This window comes from Pseudophryne corroboree, chromosome 1, assembly GCF_028390025.1.
Source record: "Pseudophryne corroboree isolate aPseCor3 chromosome 1, aPseCor3.hap2, whole genome shotgun sequence".
NCBI classification, from domain to species: Eukaryota; Metazoa; Chordata; class Amphibia; order Anura; family Myobatrachidae; genus Pseudophryne; species Pseudophryne corroboree.
The window spans coordinates 916739922-916755001 of NC_086444.1; the positions used below are offsets into that span (position 1 = coordinate 916739922).

General features: G+C 46.6%; 1 protein-coding gene across 6 annotated transcripts in view; it reads right to left on the reverse strand.

The window, feature by feature from the left end:
- Window positions 1–236: 236 nt before the first annotated feature.
- The window catches only part of LOC134917759 (WD repeat-containing protein 49-like), a 201136-nt gene continuing 186292 nt past the window's right edge, over window positions 237–15080 (reverse strand). For 5 of the 6 annotated variants that reach the window (XM_063920313.1, XM_063920311.1, XM_063920317.1 and 2 more), the window contains 4 exons: window positions 13436–13475; window positions 13252–13339; window positions 1215–1354; window positions 237–301 (listed from right to left, as the gene is read on the reverse strand). In XM_063920313.1, coding sequence (XP_063776383.1) covers window positions 13282–13339; window positions 13436–13475 — 98 coding nt within the window. In that variant the 3' untranslated portion in view covers window positions 237–301; window positions 1215–1354; window positions 13252–13281. Of the gene's footprint in view, window positions 302–1214; window positions 1355–10302; window positions 10903–13251; window positions 13340–13435; window positions 13476–15080 lie in introns of all 6 variants that reach the window. The other variant, XM_063920312.1, reaches the window with a different exon arrangement.

Below are 15080 nucleotides of genomic sequence, written 5' to 3' on the forward strand. Positions count from 1 at the left end.
TTGAGACATATACTACACATTATGTGTGACACGACTATCCCCTGGTGTTAATGATAACATTACCAAGAACTTCCATGATTGTTTATAGGCTGTAGGCTACACAAACTCTAATACTACATCCTATTATGGTTCCTGGGGATCCTTTTTATATTTGATACTCCATTATGTACATTTCGTACCCATTGCTCTTGTACTAGACAGGCTAACAGTGCACTCAGTTACCAAACACAAATTACCTGTTTCTTTCCCTTAGTAGTTTGGCAATATCTTTGTCATCTATTAGAATGGAAATAGTATCCACCTGAAAAAAATAAAAATAAAAGTGATTACTTACTCTCCCCTGGTATGTAATGGACTAGATCAGGGCTGGCCAACCTGTGGCTTTCCAGATGTTGTGAAACTACACATCCCAGCATGCCTTGCCACAGTTTTAGCATTCCCTAATAGCAAAACTGTGGCAAAGCATGATGGGACTTGTAGTTTTACAACAGCTGGAGAGCCACAGGTTTGCCAGGCCTGGAATAGAGGTAGGAAAGTCAGTTTTATACGTCCAAAGCACATGGGAATTCAAGCTGTGTAGTCTGTTATTGGAGTTCATGCTGAAGCTATTGATACATGTGCAGATCCTGCTGCTTTGCCTAAGTGCCAAACATCATGATCTCAGTCCTGCCATATATGGCCACCCATGTCAATGACCACATTGGATGATTTAAAAGGCACAGCAATCGCCAAAGACACTGGTTCTGACTGACATCTGATCGCTGCTAACTAGACACTGGTCAGGATTGCTGGTTGTTTGTGCAAGTTACAATGCAGGGAATTGTTGACGAGGCTGAATATTCATAGTAATAAGCTGATAATAGAGTAGAGGACATCTGCAGCAGCAATGGGAATATGGTCAATTGTGCAGGTTATGAGACAACATAATGAGAGGCAAGTTTATTTTGGGTTAGGTGGGTGAAGGTACTGAGTAGTATAATATTTCTTACTGTGCTGAATAGTTTGTTTTATTATTTATTTAGAGATTAGCATTTATCAGCTCACCCATGTATAATATTTTCTGTCTGAAGTGCAGTAATAGTAATCGTAGGGCAGTAATTTACTTTGACACCATTATCTGTAACCTGTTCATCAAAGGTTCTCAATATTTGTAGCCATAGAACATGAAATAACTGATTACTATCACATGCAGCTTGACAAAGCTAATACCACACCTCAGAGACTTGGTGCAGTTGGTCCTGTTCTTCCTCTGGATCTTGTTTGAGTTCATGTGATGGTTGTTTGTGGCTACTAGGACCATTGTCACTAGATGCGAGTGTCTGGATACACCAGGGCTTATTTTGTCCGAATGTACCTAGAAAGAAATAATATGTAGTGACATTTTTATTTTTTCCAATACAACAGAGCAAAACACCCCACCACTGCCTGTACCAAGTATTAAGGCTTTCACATGACCATCATTTTTTTTTATTCAGCACTGACATTAATATCATCAGGCAATTAAGGGGTATATGCAATTGCGGTCGAATTCCCGAAATTGTCGAATTTCGGGAATTTTTCGCCCCCCAAAAAAATCGTCAATGCAATTCAGTGCTTTCCGTCCAAAAAACAGACTTTCAAAATTCGACTTTTTAAAATTCGACTTTTGTCAAATTCGACTTTTCTGCAATGATACAAGTGCTGCAATTCGACCAAAGTGTATTCAATTGAAGTTTGGAAATTCGACAACAGTGCTTTTAGACAGTAAATTCGACATTTTCAATCCGCCACACTTTGGTGGGTGAAACTAATAAAAAAAAATTAAAACATGTTTTTTTTTGTGTTTTTTTTTTATTTATAATAGCATATCTATTTATATTAGAAGGGATTAGGTACTTGGTTTGTCTTTTTTGGAGGCACAAGTATTATTTATATATTTTTTAAAATAATATTTTTTATTTTTTTTAATGGAATGTTAAAATCCCGGAAAAAAATGGCGTGGGGTCCCCCCTCCAAAGCATAACCAGCCTCGGGCTCATCGAGCTGGTCCTGGTTCTAAAAATTCGGGGGGAAAATTGACATGGGATCCCCCGTATTTTTAAAACCAGCACCGGGCTCTGCGCCTGATGCTGGTGCCAAAAATACGGGGGACAAAAAGAGTAGGGGTCCCCCGTATTTTATACACCAGCATCGGGCTCCACTAGCTGGACAGATAATGCCACAGCCGGAGGTCACTTTTATACAGCGCCCTGCGGCCGTGGCATTAAATATCCAACTAGTCACCCCTGGCCGGGGTACCCTGGGGGAGTGGGGACCCCTTCAATCAAGGGGTCCCCCCAGCCACCCAAGGGCCAGGGGTGCAGCCCGAGGCTGTCCCCCCCATCTAAGGGCTGCGGATGGGAGGCTGATAGCCTTGAGGAAAATGACAGAATATTGTTTCTCTAACGTCCTAGTGGATGCTGGGGACTCCGAAAGGACCATAGGGAATAGCGGCTCCGCAGGAGACTGGGCACAAAAATAAAAGCTTTAGACTACCTGGTGTGCACTGGCTCCTCCCCCTATGACCCTCCTCCAAGCCTCAGTTAGATTTTTGTGCCCGAACGAGAAGGGTGCATACTAAGGGGCTCTCCTGAGCTGCTTAGAGTAAAAGTTTAAAGTAGGTTTTTTATTTTCAGTGAGACCTGCTGGCAACAGGCTCACTGCACCGAGGGACTAAGGGGAGAAGAAGCGAACTCACCTGCGTGCAGAGTGGATTGGGCTTCTTAGGCTACTGGACATTAGCTCCAGAGGGACGATCACAGGCCCAGCCATGGATGGGTCCCAGAGCCGCGCCGCCGGCCCCCTTACAGAGCCAGAAGACTGAAGAGGTCCGGAAAATCGGCGGCAGAAGACGTCCTGTCTTCAATAAGGTAGCGCACAGCACCGCAGCTGTGCGCCATTGCTCTCAGCACACTTCACACTCCGGTCACTGAGGGTGCAGGGCGCTGGGGGGGGGCGCCCTGAGACGCAATAAAAATACCTTTTTTTTGGCAAAAAATACATCACATATAGCTCCTGGGCTATATGGATGCATTTAACCCCTGCCAATTTTTCCATAAAAAAGCGGGAGAAAGGCCGCCGAGAAGGGGGCGGAGCCTATCTCCTCAGCACACTGGCGCCATTTTTTCCTCACAGCTCCGTTGGAGGAAGGCTCCCTGACTCTCCCCTGCAGTCCTGCACTTCAGAAACAGTGTAAAACAAGAGAGGGGGGGCACTAATTTGGCATATAAATATATACAGCAGCTATATCAGGGAAAAACACTTATATAAGGTTATCCCTATATATATATAGCGCTCTGGTGTGTGCTGGCAAACTCTCCCTCTGTCTCCCCAAAGGGCTAGTGGGGTCCTGTCCTCTATCAGAGCATTCCCTGTGTGTGTGCTGTGTGTCGGTACATTGTGTCGACATGTATGAGGAGGAAAATGGTGTGGAGGCGGAGCAATTGCCTGTGTTAGTGATGTCACCCCCTAGGGAGTCGACACCTGACTGGATGGTCTTATGGAAAGAATTACGTGATAGTGTCGGCACTTTACAAAAGACTGTTGACGACATGAGACAGCCGGCAAATCAGTTAATACCTGTACAGGCGTCTCAAACACCGTCAGGGGCTATAAAATGCCCGTTACCTCAGGTCGATACAGACACGGACACTGACTCCAGTGTCGACGGTGAGGAAACAAACGTATTTTCCAGTAGGGCCACACGTTACATGATCACGGCAATGAAGGAGGTTTTGAACATTTCTGATACTACAAGTACCACAAAAAAGGGTATTATGTGGGGTGTGAAAAAACTACCCATAGTTTTTCCTGAATCAGATGAATTAAATGAGGTGTGTGATGAAGCGTGGGTTTCCCCCGATAAAAAACTGCTAATTTCTAAAAAAATTATTGGCATTATACCCTTTCCCGCCAGAGGTTAGGGCGCGTTGGGAAACACCCCCTTGGGTGGATAAGGCGCTCACACGCTTATCAAAACAAGTGGCGTTACCGTCTCCTGATACGGCCGCCCTCAAGGAACCAGCTGATAGGAAGCTGGAAAATATCCTAAAAAGTATATACACACATACTGGTATTATACTGCGACCAGCAATCGCCTCAGCCTGGATGTGCAGTGCTGGGGTGGCTTGGTCGGATTCCCTGACTGAAAATATTGATACCCTGGACAGGGACAATATATTATTGACTATAGAGCATTTAAAGGATGCATTTCTATATATGCGTGATGCACAGAGGGATATTTGCACTCTGGCATCAAGAGTAAGTGCGATGTCCATTTCTGCCAGAAGAGGGTTATGGACACGACAGTGGTCAGGTGATGCGGATTCCAAACGGCATATGGAAGTATTGCCGTATAAAGGGGAGGAGTTATTTGGGGTCGGTCTATCGGACCTGGTGGCCACGGCAACGGCTGGGAAATCCACCTTTTTACCCCAGGTCACCTCTCAGCAGAAAAAGATACCGTCTTTTCAGGCTCAGTCCTTTCGTCCCCATAAGGGCAAGCGGGCAAAAGGCCACTCATATCTGCCCCGGGGCAGAGGAAGGGGAAAAAGACTGCAGCAGACAGCCTCTTCCCATGAACAGAAGCCCTCCCCCGCTTCTGCCAAGTCCTCAGCATGACGCTGGGGCCTTACAAGCGGACTCAGGCACGGTGGGGGCCCGTCTCAAGAATTTCAGCGCGCAGTGGGCTCACTCGCAAGTGGACCCCTGGATCCTGCAGGTAGTATCTCAGGGGTACAAATTGGAATTCGAGACGTCTCCCCCTCGCCGGTTCCTGAAGTCTGCTTTACCAACGTCTCCCCCCGACAGGGAGGCGGTATTGGAAGCCATTCACAAGCTGTATTCCCAGCAGGTGATAATCAAGGTACCCCTCCTACAACAGGGAAAGGGGTATTATTCCACGCTGTTTGTGGTACCGAAACCGGACGGCTCGGTGAGACCCATTTTAAATCTGAAATCCTTGAACACTTACATAAAAAGGTTCAAGTTCAAGATGGAGTCACTCAGAGCAGTGATAGCAAACCTGGAAGAAGGGGACTATATGGTGTCTCTGGACATCAAGGATGCTTACCTCCGTGTCCCAATTTGCCCTTCTCACCAAGGGTACCTCAGGTTTGTGGTACAGAACTGTCACTATCAGTTTCAGACGCTGCCGTTTGGATTGTCCACGGCACCCCGGGTCTTTACCAAGGTAATGGCCGAAATGATGATTCTTCTTCGAAGAAAAGGCATCTTAATTATCCCTTACTTGGACGATCTCCTGATAAGGGCAAGGTCCAGAGAACAGTTAGAGGTCGGAGTAGCACTATCTCAAGTAGTACTACGACAGCATGGATGGATTCTAAATATTCCAAAATCGCAGCTGAGTCCGACGACACGTCTGCTGTTCCTAGGGATGATTCTGGACACAGTACAGAAAAAGGTGTTTCTCCCGGAGGAGAAAGCCAGGGAGTTATCTGACCTAGTCAGGAACCTCCTAAGACCAGGCCAAGTGTCAGTGCATCAATGCACAAGGGTCCTGGGAAAGATGGTGGCTTCTTACGAAGCGATTCCATTCGGCAGATTCCACGCAAGAACTTTTCAGTGGGATCTGCTGGACAAATGGTCCGGATCGCATCTTCAAATGCATCAGCGGATAACCCTGTCTCCAAGGACAAGGGTGTCTCTCCTGTGGTGGTTACAGAGTGCTCATCTCCTAGAGGGCCGCAGATTCGGCATTCAGGATTGGGTCCTGGTGACCACGGATGCCAGCCTGAGAGGCTGGGGAGCAGTCACACAGGGAAAAAATTTCCAGGGCTTGTGGTCAAGCATGGAAACGTCACTTCGCATAAATATCCTGGAACTAAGGGCCATTTACAATGCCCTAAGTCAGGCAAGGCCTCTGCTTCAGGGTCAGCCGGTGTTGATCCAGTCGGACAACATCACGGCAGTCGCCCACGTAAACAGACAGGGCGGCTCAAGAACAGGGCCGGTTCAAGGGCGCAGAGCGCCCCGGGCAGGAAAGGGGCGTGGCCTAATACAGGGGGCGTGGTGAGTCACGCCCCCTGTACATTGAAAGCGCCGCTTGAATGCTGAGCGGTGCGCGATGACGTCATCGCGCACCGCACAGCAAAAGGTCCTCTCCACGAAGAGAAACTAGACGCTATGCGTCTAGTTCCCTTCGTGGAGAGGACCTTTGCTGTGCGGTGCGCGATGACGTCATCGCGCACCGCTCAGCAGTTACTCTCCACGAAGGGAAACTAGACGCATAGCGTCTAGTTCCCTTCACAGGAGGCGACGGGGACGGCAGCGGGCAGCGGAGGCGGACGGGGGACACAGCGGGCAGCAGTGGCGGATCTTGCCACGGTGCGGCGCCCTCCGGATGGCGCCAGCGCCCTCCGGAAGGCGGCGCCCCGGGCAAAAGTCCTGCTTGCCCGTGGCAAGAACCGCCACTGCTTAAGAAGCAGGAGGGCAATGACGGAAGTTGCAAGGATTCTTCGCTGGGCGGAAAATCATGTGATAGCACTGTCAGCAGTGTTCATTCCGGGAGTGGACAACTGGGAAGCAGACTTCCTCAGCAGACACGATCTTCACCCGGGGGAGTGGGGACTTTACCCAGAAGTCTTCCACATGATTGTGAACCGTTGGGAAAAACCAAAGGTGGACATGATGGCGTCCCGCCTCAACAAAAAACTGGACAGATATTGCGCCAGGTCAAGGGACCCTCAGGCAATAGCTGTGGACGCTCTGGTAACACCGTGGGTGTACCAGTCAGTATATGTGTTCCCTCCTCTGCCTCTCATACCCAAGGTACTGAGAATCATAAGAAGGAGAGGTGTAAAGACTATACTCGTGGCTCCGGATTGGCCAAGAAGGACTTGGTACCCGGAAATTCAAGAGATGCTCACGGAGGACCCGTGGCCTCTACCTCTAAGAAAGGACCTGCTCCAGCAGGGACCATGTCTGTTCCAAGACTTACCGCGGCTGCGTTTGACGGCATGGCGGTTGAACGCCGGATTCTGAAGGAAAAAGGCATTCCAGATGAAGTCATCCCTACCCTGATCAAAGCCAGGAAGGATGTAACTGTGCAACATTATCACCGTATTTGGCGTAAATATGTTGCGTGGTGTGAGGCCAGGAAGGCCCCTACAGAGGAATTTCAACTGGGTCGATTCCTGCATTTCCTGCAAACAGGACTGTCTATGGGCCTCAAATTAGGGTCCATTAAGGTTCAAATTTCGGCCCTGTCAATATTCTTCCAAAAAGAACTAGCTTCAGTTCCTGAAGTTCAGACGTTTGTCAAGGGGGTACTGCATATACAGCCTCCTTTTGTGCCTCCAGTGGCACCTTGGGATCTCAATGTAGTTTTGGGATTCCTAAAATCACATTGGTTTGAACCACTCACCACTGTGGACTTAAAATATCTCACATGGAAAGTGGTAATGCTGTTAGCCCTGGCTTCAGCCAGGCGTGTATCAGAATTGGCGGCTTTATCCTATAAAAGCCCTTACCTAATTTTTCATACGGACAGGGCAGAATTGAGGACTCGTCCTCAATTTCTCCCGAAGGTGGTTTCGGCATTTCACTTAAACCAGCCTATTGTGGTGCCTGCGGCTACTAGGGACTTGGAGGATTCCAAGTTGCTGGACGTAGTCAGGGCCCTGAAAATATATGTTTCCAGGACGGCTGGAGTCAGAAAATCTGACTCGCTGTTTATCCTGTATGCACCCAACAAGCTGGGTGCTCCTGCTTCTAAGCAGACGATTGCTCGTTGGATTTGTAGTACAATTCAGCTTGCACATTCTGTGGCAGGCCTGCCACAGCCAAAATCTGTAAAAGCCCATTCCACACGGAAAGTGGGCTCATCTTGGGCGGCTGCCCGAGGGGTCTCTGCTTTACAACTTTGCCGAGCAGCTACTTGGTCAGGGGCAAATACGTTTGCAAAATTCTACAAATTTGATACCCTGGCTGAGGAGGACCTGGAGTTCTCTCATTCGGTGCTGCAGAGTCATCCGCACTCTCCCGCCCGTTTGGGAGCTTTGGTATAATCCCCATGGTCCTTTCGGAGTCCCCAGCATCCACTAGGACGTTAGAGAAAATAAGAATTTACTTACCGCTAATTCTATTTCTCATAGTCCGTAGTGGATGCTGGGCGCCCATCCCAAGTGCGGATTGTCTGCAATACTTGTACATAGTTATTGTTACAAAAATCGGGTTATTATTGTTGTGAGCCATCTTTTCAGAGGCTCCTCTGTTATCATGCTGTTAACTGGGTTCAGATCACAAGTTGTACGGTGTGATTGGTGTGGCTGGTATGAGTCTTACCCGGGATTCAAAATCCTTCCTTATTGTGTACGCTCGTCCGGGCACAGTATCCTAACTGAGGCTTGGAGGAGGGTCATAGGGGGAGGAGCCAGTGCACACCAGGTAGTCTAAAGCTTTTATTTTTGTGCCCAGTCTCCTGCGGAGCCGCTATTCCCCATGGTCCTTACGGAGTCCCCAGCATCCACTACGGACTACGAGAAATAGAATTATCGGTAAGTAAATTCTTATTTTTTTCCAGTAGTACTACAAGTCCCAGCAAGCCTCCCCGCAAGCTGGTACTTAGAGAACCACAAGTACCAGCATGCGGGAGAAAAACAGGCCCGCTGGTACCTGTAGTACTACTGGGGAAAAAATACCCAAATAAAAACAGGAGACACACACCGTGACAAGTACAACTTTATTACACACTGCCGACACACACATACTTACCTATGTTGACACGCCGACTGCCACAGTCTCCGACGATCCGAGGGTACCTGTGAAAAAAATTATACTCACCTGCCAGTGTCCAGAGATAAATCCACGTCCAGAGATAAAATCCTCGTACTTGGCAAAATAAAAACACGCACACCCGTACCAGCGGACTGAAAGGGGTCCCATGTTGACACATGGGACCCCTTTCCACGAATGCAGAGAGACCCCCCCGTGACTGCTGTCACTGAAAGGTCTCTTAAGCCAATCAGCGAGCGCAACGTCCTTGCACTCTGCTGATTGGCTGCGCTTCTGAGCTGTCAGACAGCGCCTCGCAAAGCCTCTCCATTATATTCAGTGGTGGGAACTTTGCGGCTAGTGGTGGGGTCACCCGCGGTCAGCGGCTGACCGCGGGTAACCCCACCGCTGACGGCAAAGTTCCCACCATTGAAAGTAATGGAGAGGCTTTGCGAGGCGCTGTCTGACCTCAGGCGCGAGACAGCCAATCAGGTGGATATTTAATGCCACGGCCGCAGGGCGCTGTATAAAAGTGACCCCCGGCTGTGGCATTATCTGTCCAGCTAGTGGAGCCCGATGCTGGTGTATAAAATACGGGGGACCCCTACTCTTTTTGTCCCCCGTATTTTTGGCACCAGCATCAGGCGCAGAGCCCGGTGCTGGTTTTAAAAATACGGGGGATCCCATGTCAATTTTCCCCCCGCATTTTTAGAACCAGGACCAGCTCGATGAGCCCGAGGCTGGTTATGCTTTGGAGGGGTCCCATGTGTCAACATGGGACCCCTTTCAGTCCGCTGGTACGGGTGTGCGTGTTTTTATTTTGCCAAGTACGAGGATTTTATCTCTGGACGTGGATTTATCTCTGGACACTGGCAGGTGAGTATAATTTTTTTCACAGGTACCCTCGGATCGTCGGAGACTGTGGCAGTCGGCGTGTCAACATAGGTAAGTATGTGTGTGTCGGCAGTGTGTAATAAAGTTGTACTTGTCACGGTGTGTGTGTCCTGTTTTTATTTGGGTATTTTTTTCCAGTAGTACTACAGATACCAGCGGGCCCATTTTTCTCCCGCATGCTGGTACTTGTGGTTCTCCAAGTACCAGCTTGCGGGGGAGGCTTGTATAAAATACAGGGGACCCCTACTCTTTTTGTCCCCCGTATTTTTTGCACCAGCATCAGGCGCAGAGCCCAGTGCTGGTTTTAAAAATATATATATATAAGCTCTCAGCACCAATAGGGTGCATTGTGAATTACAGCTGGGATATACGGTCTAACATATTATATTAACACCGTTTTTCGTGTCTATGACACTCTATTTTATTTTTATGTATTTATGTGTTAGCTCCGCCATTATGTGTTTTTTAACATATATATTTTTTAATATATATTCTACTTTATTAGGTTTTATTATTTTTTAAGGTACGTAACTAGATAGATTGTTATTCAAACAGCCAAGGAATCTATATACAAGTGCATGTGTTACCATTGGTGTATGATTATATTGATTAGTTACATCTGTGTAGGCATAATTAAGAGCCCTTTAAATTACATACACTGTGCAAAAGGAGTCATCTTTGAAAAAGTCACGGGTCACGTGACGAAACGCGTCAGGACTCCTCCCCCTTTGCAATTTCACTGAACACCCGCATCCAGGACGCTCTCTGGTCACAGCCATCTCATCCGGCTCTCACTAACGGCAGCCGTGGGCGGCTTTCCATTTGGCTTCACGGCCAGCCGCAGGCGCTGTGCGGCTACGGCGATTGTCTCCAGCATCTTCCACCCCGTTCTCTACCGGCGGACGGTGCACGTCCAGGTAGTCTGGAAGGAAGTTTCCTCATACAGCTGGGCTTAAGATACCGTCCGATTCAGCAGCCATACACCTGCCGCCCACGATTATCTGCACAGCACTCACAAGGTGAAACCAGCAGGTTAATTGAATAAACCTTGCAGCCGGCTGACGTATCCAGACACCACACGTACCCTCCAGCTTTTCTACCAACTGGGCAAATTCTTGGACTTACCCGGGGACGCTCGGGTTCACCAGCCCTTATGGAGAGGTATTTCATATATTAACTTATGCTGACAATCCTCAATACGTGCAGCCACTGTGATATATTCAGGATTTACATCTAGCAGCTGTGGCAACAGTGTTCCTAAAAAGACTGCAACATTCTGATACATATTCTTTGAACTTTCAAATTATTTAGTTTAGTGATATTTCAAGGATACTTAGTACATTAATTAAAGCTTAGATAATTCATGTGTTTTTTACATTTCTGTATTTCACAAATCATGCTAAGCCATAAGGAATATTACTTGTGAATTATCTATTATGAAATAGTATTTTTACATTATCATTAATAAATACATATATTTTATATTTACATAATTGATTCCTTGGTTGATATTGAACCTGTGAAATTTTGGTGTGTGATTTTCATGAGCGCCTCTATTCATATTCTTTATTTGGTTAACCCTGTAGGAGTATTGCACATCTCCTTATAGTGGCGAGCGTGTCCTCCACGCCATAAGCTCCAGGTTCAATTTATCTGTAATAGATTACTATACACAGGCGCAGCAAAAGATTTTTTACTAATTGCCTAGTTTGCCTATGCCTAAGGCCGGCTCTGGATGCATGGACACATCTGACGCACAAGGCGCCCACACGCACACTTTCCATGCAACTGGGAGTGCAATAGACGTAGACTTTAGTGTGTCTCAGTAGCACACATGTTTTGTTTTTATCAGGTTTGTGGTGAAAGTGATGGAGCAGCAATGTACCCATGCATAGGCAAATTAGAGAGGGGGGGTTGGGAGGATGCAGTGTCTTGTCAACAGACATTCCAGGGCCGGTGATTGTCTCGGCTGTGCCAGCTTCCGATCACTATTCTGGAACTCAGGGCGGCATACAAGGCTCTTTGCATGGCTCAGCCTCTCCTCCAGGGGCGCCTGATCAAGGTACAGCGCAACCACTGTTGCCTACAGCAACCACCAGGGCAGCACTCACAGCTGTTTTAGATAGATAGATATTTATAGGACCTATTGTGAGTTCTGTCAGTCATAGGGGTATATGCAATTGCGGTCGAATTCCGGCTGGAATTCGACCGTTTTTTAATTCGACACATTTCGACAGTCAGACACCCTGCCGCCGGGACCCGAATTTGACATATTCAATAAAAAACGCATTAGACAGTCCCGCTGTCGAAAAACGGACCAATTGATGGATATGTACATCCTGGATTCGACTTTTTGGACGACACAAAAGTGTATAAAAAACCCAGAAAAAAATTGCGTGGGGTCCCCCCTCCTAAGCATAACCAGCCTCGGGCTCTTTGAGCTGGTCCTGGTTGTAAAAATACGGGGGGGAAATTGACAGGGGATCCCCCGTATTTTTACAACCAGCACCGGGCTCTGCGTCCGGTCCTGGTGCAAAAAATACGAGGGACAGAAGACGTAGGGGTCCCCCGTATTTTCAACACCAGCACCGGGCTCCACTAGCTGGAGAGATAATGCCACAGCCGGGGGACACTTTTATACCGGTCCCTGCAGCCGTGGCATTAAATCCCCAACTAGTCAACCCTGGCCGGGGTACCTTGGAGGAGTGGGGACCCCTTAAATCAAGGGGTCCCCCCCTCCAGCCACCCAAGGGCCAGGGGTGAAGCCCGAGGCTGTCCCCCCCCAATCCAAGGGCTGCGTAGGGGGGACCCCACGCATTTTTTTTCGTGATTTTTAACCCATTCCCACCCCCTTCCCACTGAAAAACATGCTCTGATCTCTCCATATTATTTTAGTCAGTAAAAAAAATATATATATTCTTTTAAAAAATATATAAATAATACTTGTGGCTCCTAATAGACAAACCAAGTAGATAATCCCTTCTAATATAAATAGATATGCTATTAGCAACAAAAAAAACATGTTTTCAATTTTTTTTATTAGATTCCGCCAGCAAAATGAGGCGGACTGAAATTGACGAAATGACTGTCGAAAAGCATCAACATTTCTCAATTGAATATACTTTTGTTGAAAAGCCGCATTTTTACCATTGCAGACATGTCGAATTTAAAAAAGTCGAATCTGAAACGTCCGTTTTTTTTGGCGAAAAGTACTGTATTGCATTGTCGATTTTTTTTTTGTGTGTCGAAAATGCCCCGTTTTTCGACATTTGCGGCAATTCGTCCGCAATTGCTTATACCCCATAGTCTGCTATACTACAGCTCTGTCCACCCACAGAGCATGAGGGCTACTGTGTTTTGTAGCTGCCTTTCCCTGGACTTGGTGGCTAGCCTCATAAGCAGGATTTTCAGTGACATTTTGGAGGCCTGTGTTTAATGGGAGGACAAAGAAACCTAATCACAGACATTGTATCTTTCCATTAGTCATTCTGCTCACACCCCCATTCTGCAGCCAATCTAAAGTGATGCACAGAAATGTAGGTAATGATAACTAGCTGTAATTTTCAGCTGGCTTATATAGTTATGCATACAATAATCGAATCTCACCAATATATTGCCCTTGCATTGACCACAGCTTCACATGCAGTCCTGAGAAGAAGTGACAATCAATTCATGTTTCTTCAATGGGATCACTCTGGGCAAATTACAAGAACATAGCAATGACTTAAGACTGTAATTCTAAAATACAAAGTGACATTAAGACATATTTTATCTTAAAGTACACCTTTACCTGGTAACCTCACACAGGTGTGCTTTCCAGCAGTGCAGCACTGATAAGACAAAATAAAGACACATAGTAAATAAATTACAAATGTTATTGCCAGCAAGTTATTTCTAGAAATAAATATTAGGTACATACTCATTTAAGATTTTAATAACCATTTTATATAATATATATATATATATATATATATATATACACACTGCAGAAAAGAAGAGGACAGCGGTACTCCCGGGTCTTGAAATGGTGAAAACGTGTATTTAAAGCATCACAAACAGGATACCAACGTTTCGGAGCTCTGGGCCCCTTTATCAAGGCGTGATGTGAACCATATATACTGTTTATGTATATATATATATATATATATAGTCGAAAAGATTAGGTGGCACTCACAGACTTGTAATCAACGTGAAAACTCCGCCAGGACACGTCCCCGAAACGTTACTTGTTTTGCACAATAAATCTCCTGGCGGAGTTTTCACGTTGATTACAAGTCTGTGAGTGCCACCTAATCTTTTCGACTGCATACCGGTGGGCCTACTGGTCCACAAGGAAGGGCACCACAGCCAGTTATTTCAGAGGAGTGACGGGGCAAGCTTTTTGAATATATATATATATATATATATATATATATATATACACACACACAGTGGGGCAAAAAAGTATTTGGACAGTCACCGATTGTGCAAGTTGACCCACTTTCCATCATAGGTACACTTCAACTGTGAGAGACAGAATCTGGGGGGAAAAACCAGGAAATCACATTGTATGATTTTTTTAAACAATTTATTTGTATATTCTTGTGGAAAATAAATATTTGGACACCTACCAAGCAGCAAGATTTCTGGCTTTCACAGACCTGTTACTTCTTTAAGAAGCTTTTCTATCCTCCACTCGTTACCTGTATTAATGGCACCTGTTTGAACACGTTATCTGTATAAAAGACACCTGTCCACACCCTCAGACAGTCAGACTGCTACCTCTCCACCATGGCCAAGACCAGAGAGCTGTCTAAGGACACCAGGGAAAAATTGTAGAGCTGCACAAGGCTGGGATGAGCTACTCGACAATAGGCAAGCACCTTGGTGAGAAGAGATCAACTGTTGGCACATTTATTACAAAATGGAAGAAATACAAGATCACTGACAATCTCCTTCGACCTGGGGTTCCATGCAAGATCTCACCTCGTGGGGTATCAATGATCTTGAGAATGGTGGGGAATCAGCCCAGAACTACACGGGGAGACCTGGTCAATGACGTCAAGAGAGCTGGGACCACAGTCACAAAGGTTACCATTAGTAACATACTACGTTGTCATGGATTGAAATCCTGCAGTGCCCGAAAGGTCCCCCTGCTTAAGCCAGCACATGTCCAGGCCCGTCTAAAGTTTGCCAGTGACCATCTGGATGATCCAGAGGAGTATTGGGAAAATGTAATGTGGTCAGATGAGAGCAAAATCAAACTTTTTGGTATAAACTCCACTCGCCGTGTTTGGAGGGAGAAGAATAATGAATGGCATCCCAAGGCAGGGCCGAAACTAGGATTTTTGTCACCCGGGGCAAGGCAGAAAATTGGCGCCCCCCCTCCCCAGAAAAACAAACAAACTCTGTCAGACTAAAAATAGGATTTTAATACCTACCGGTAAATCCTTTTC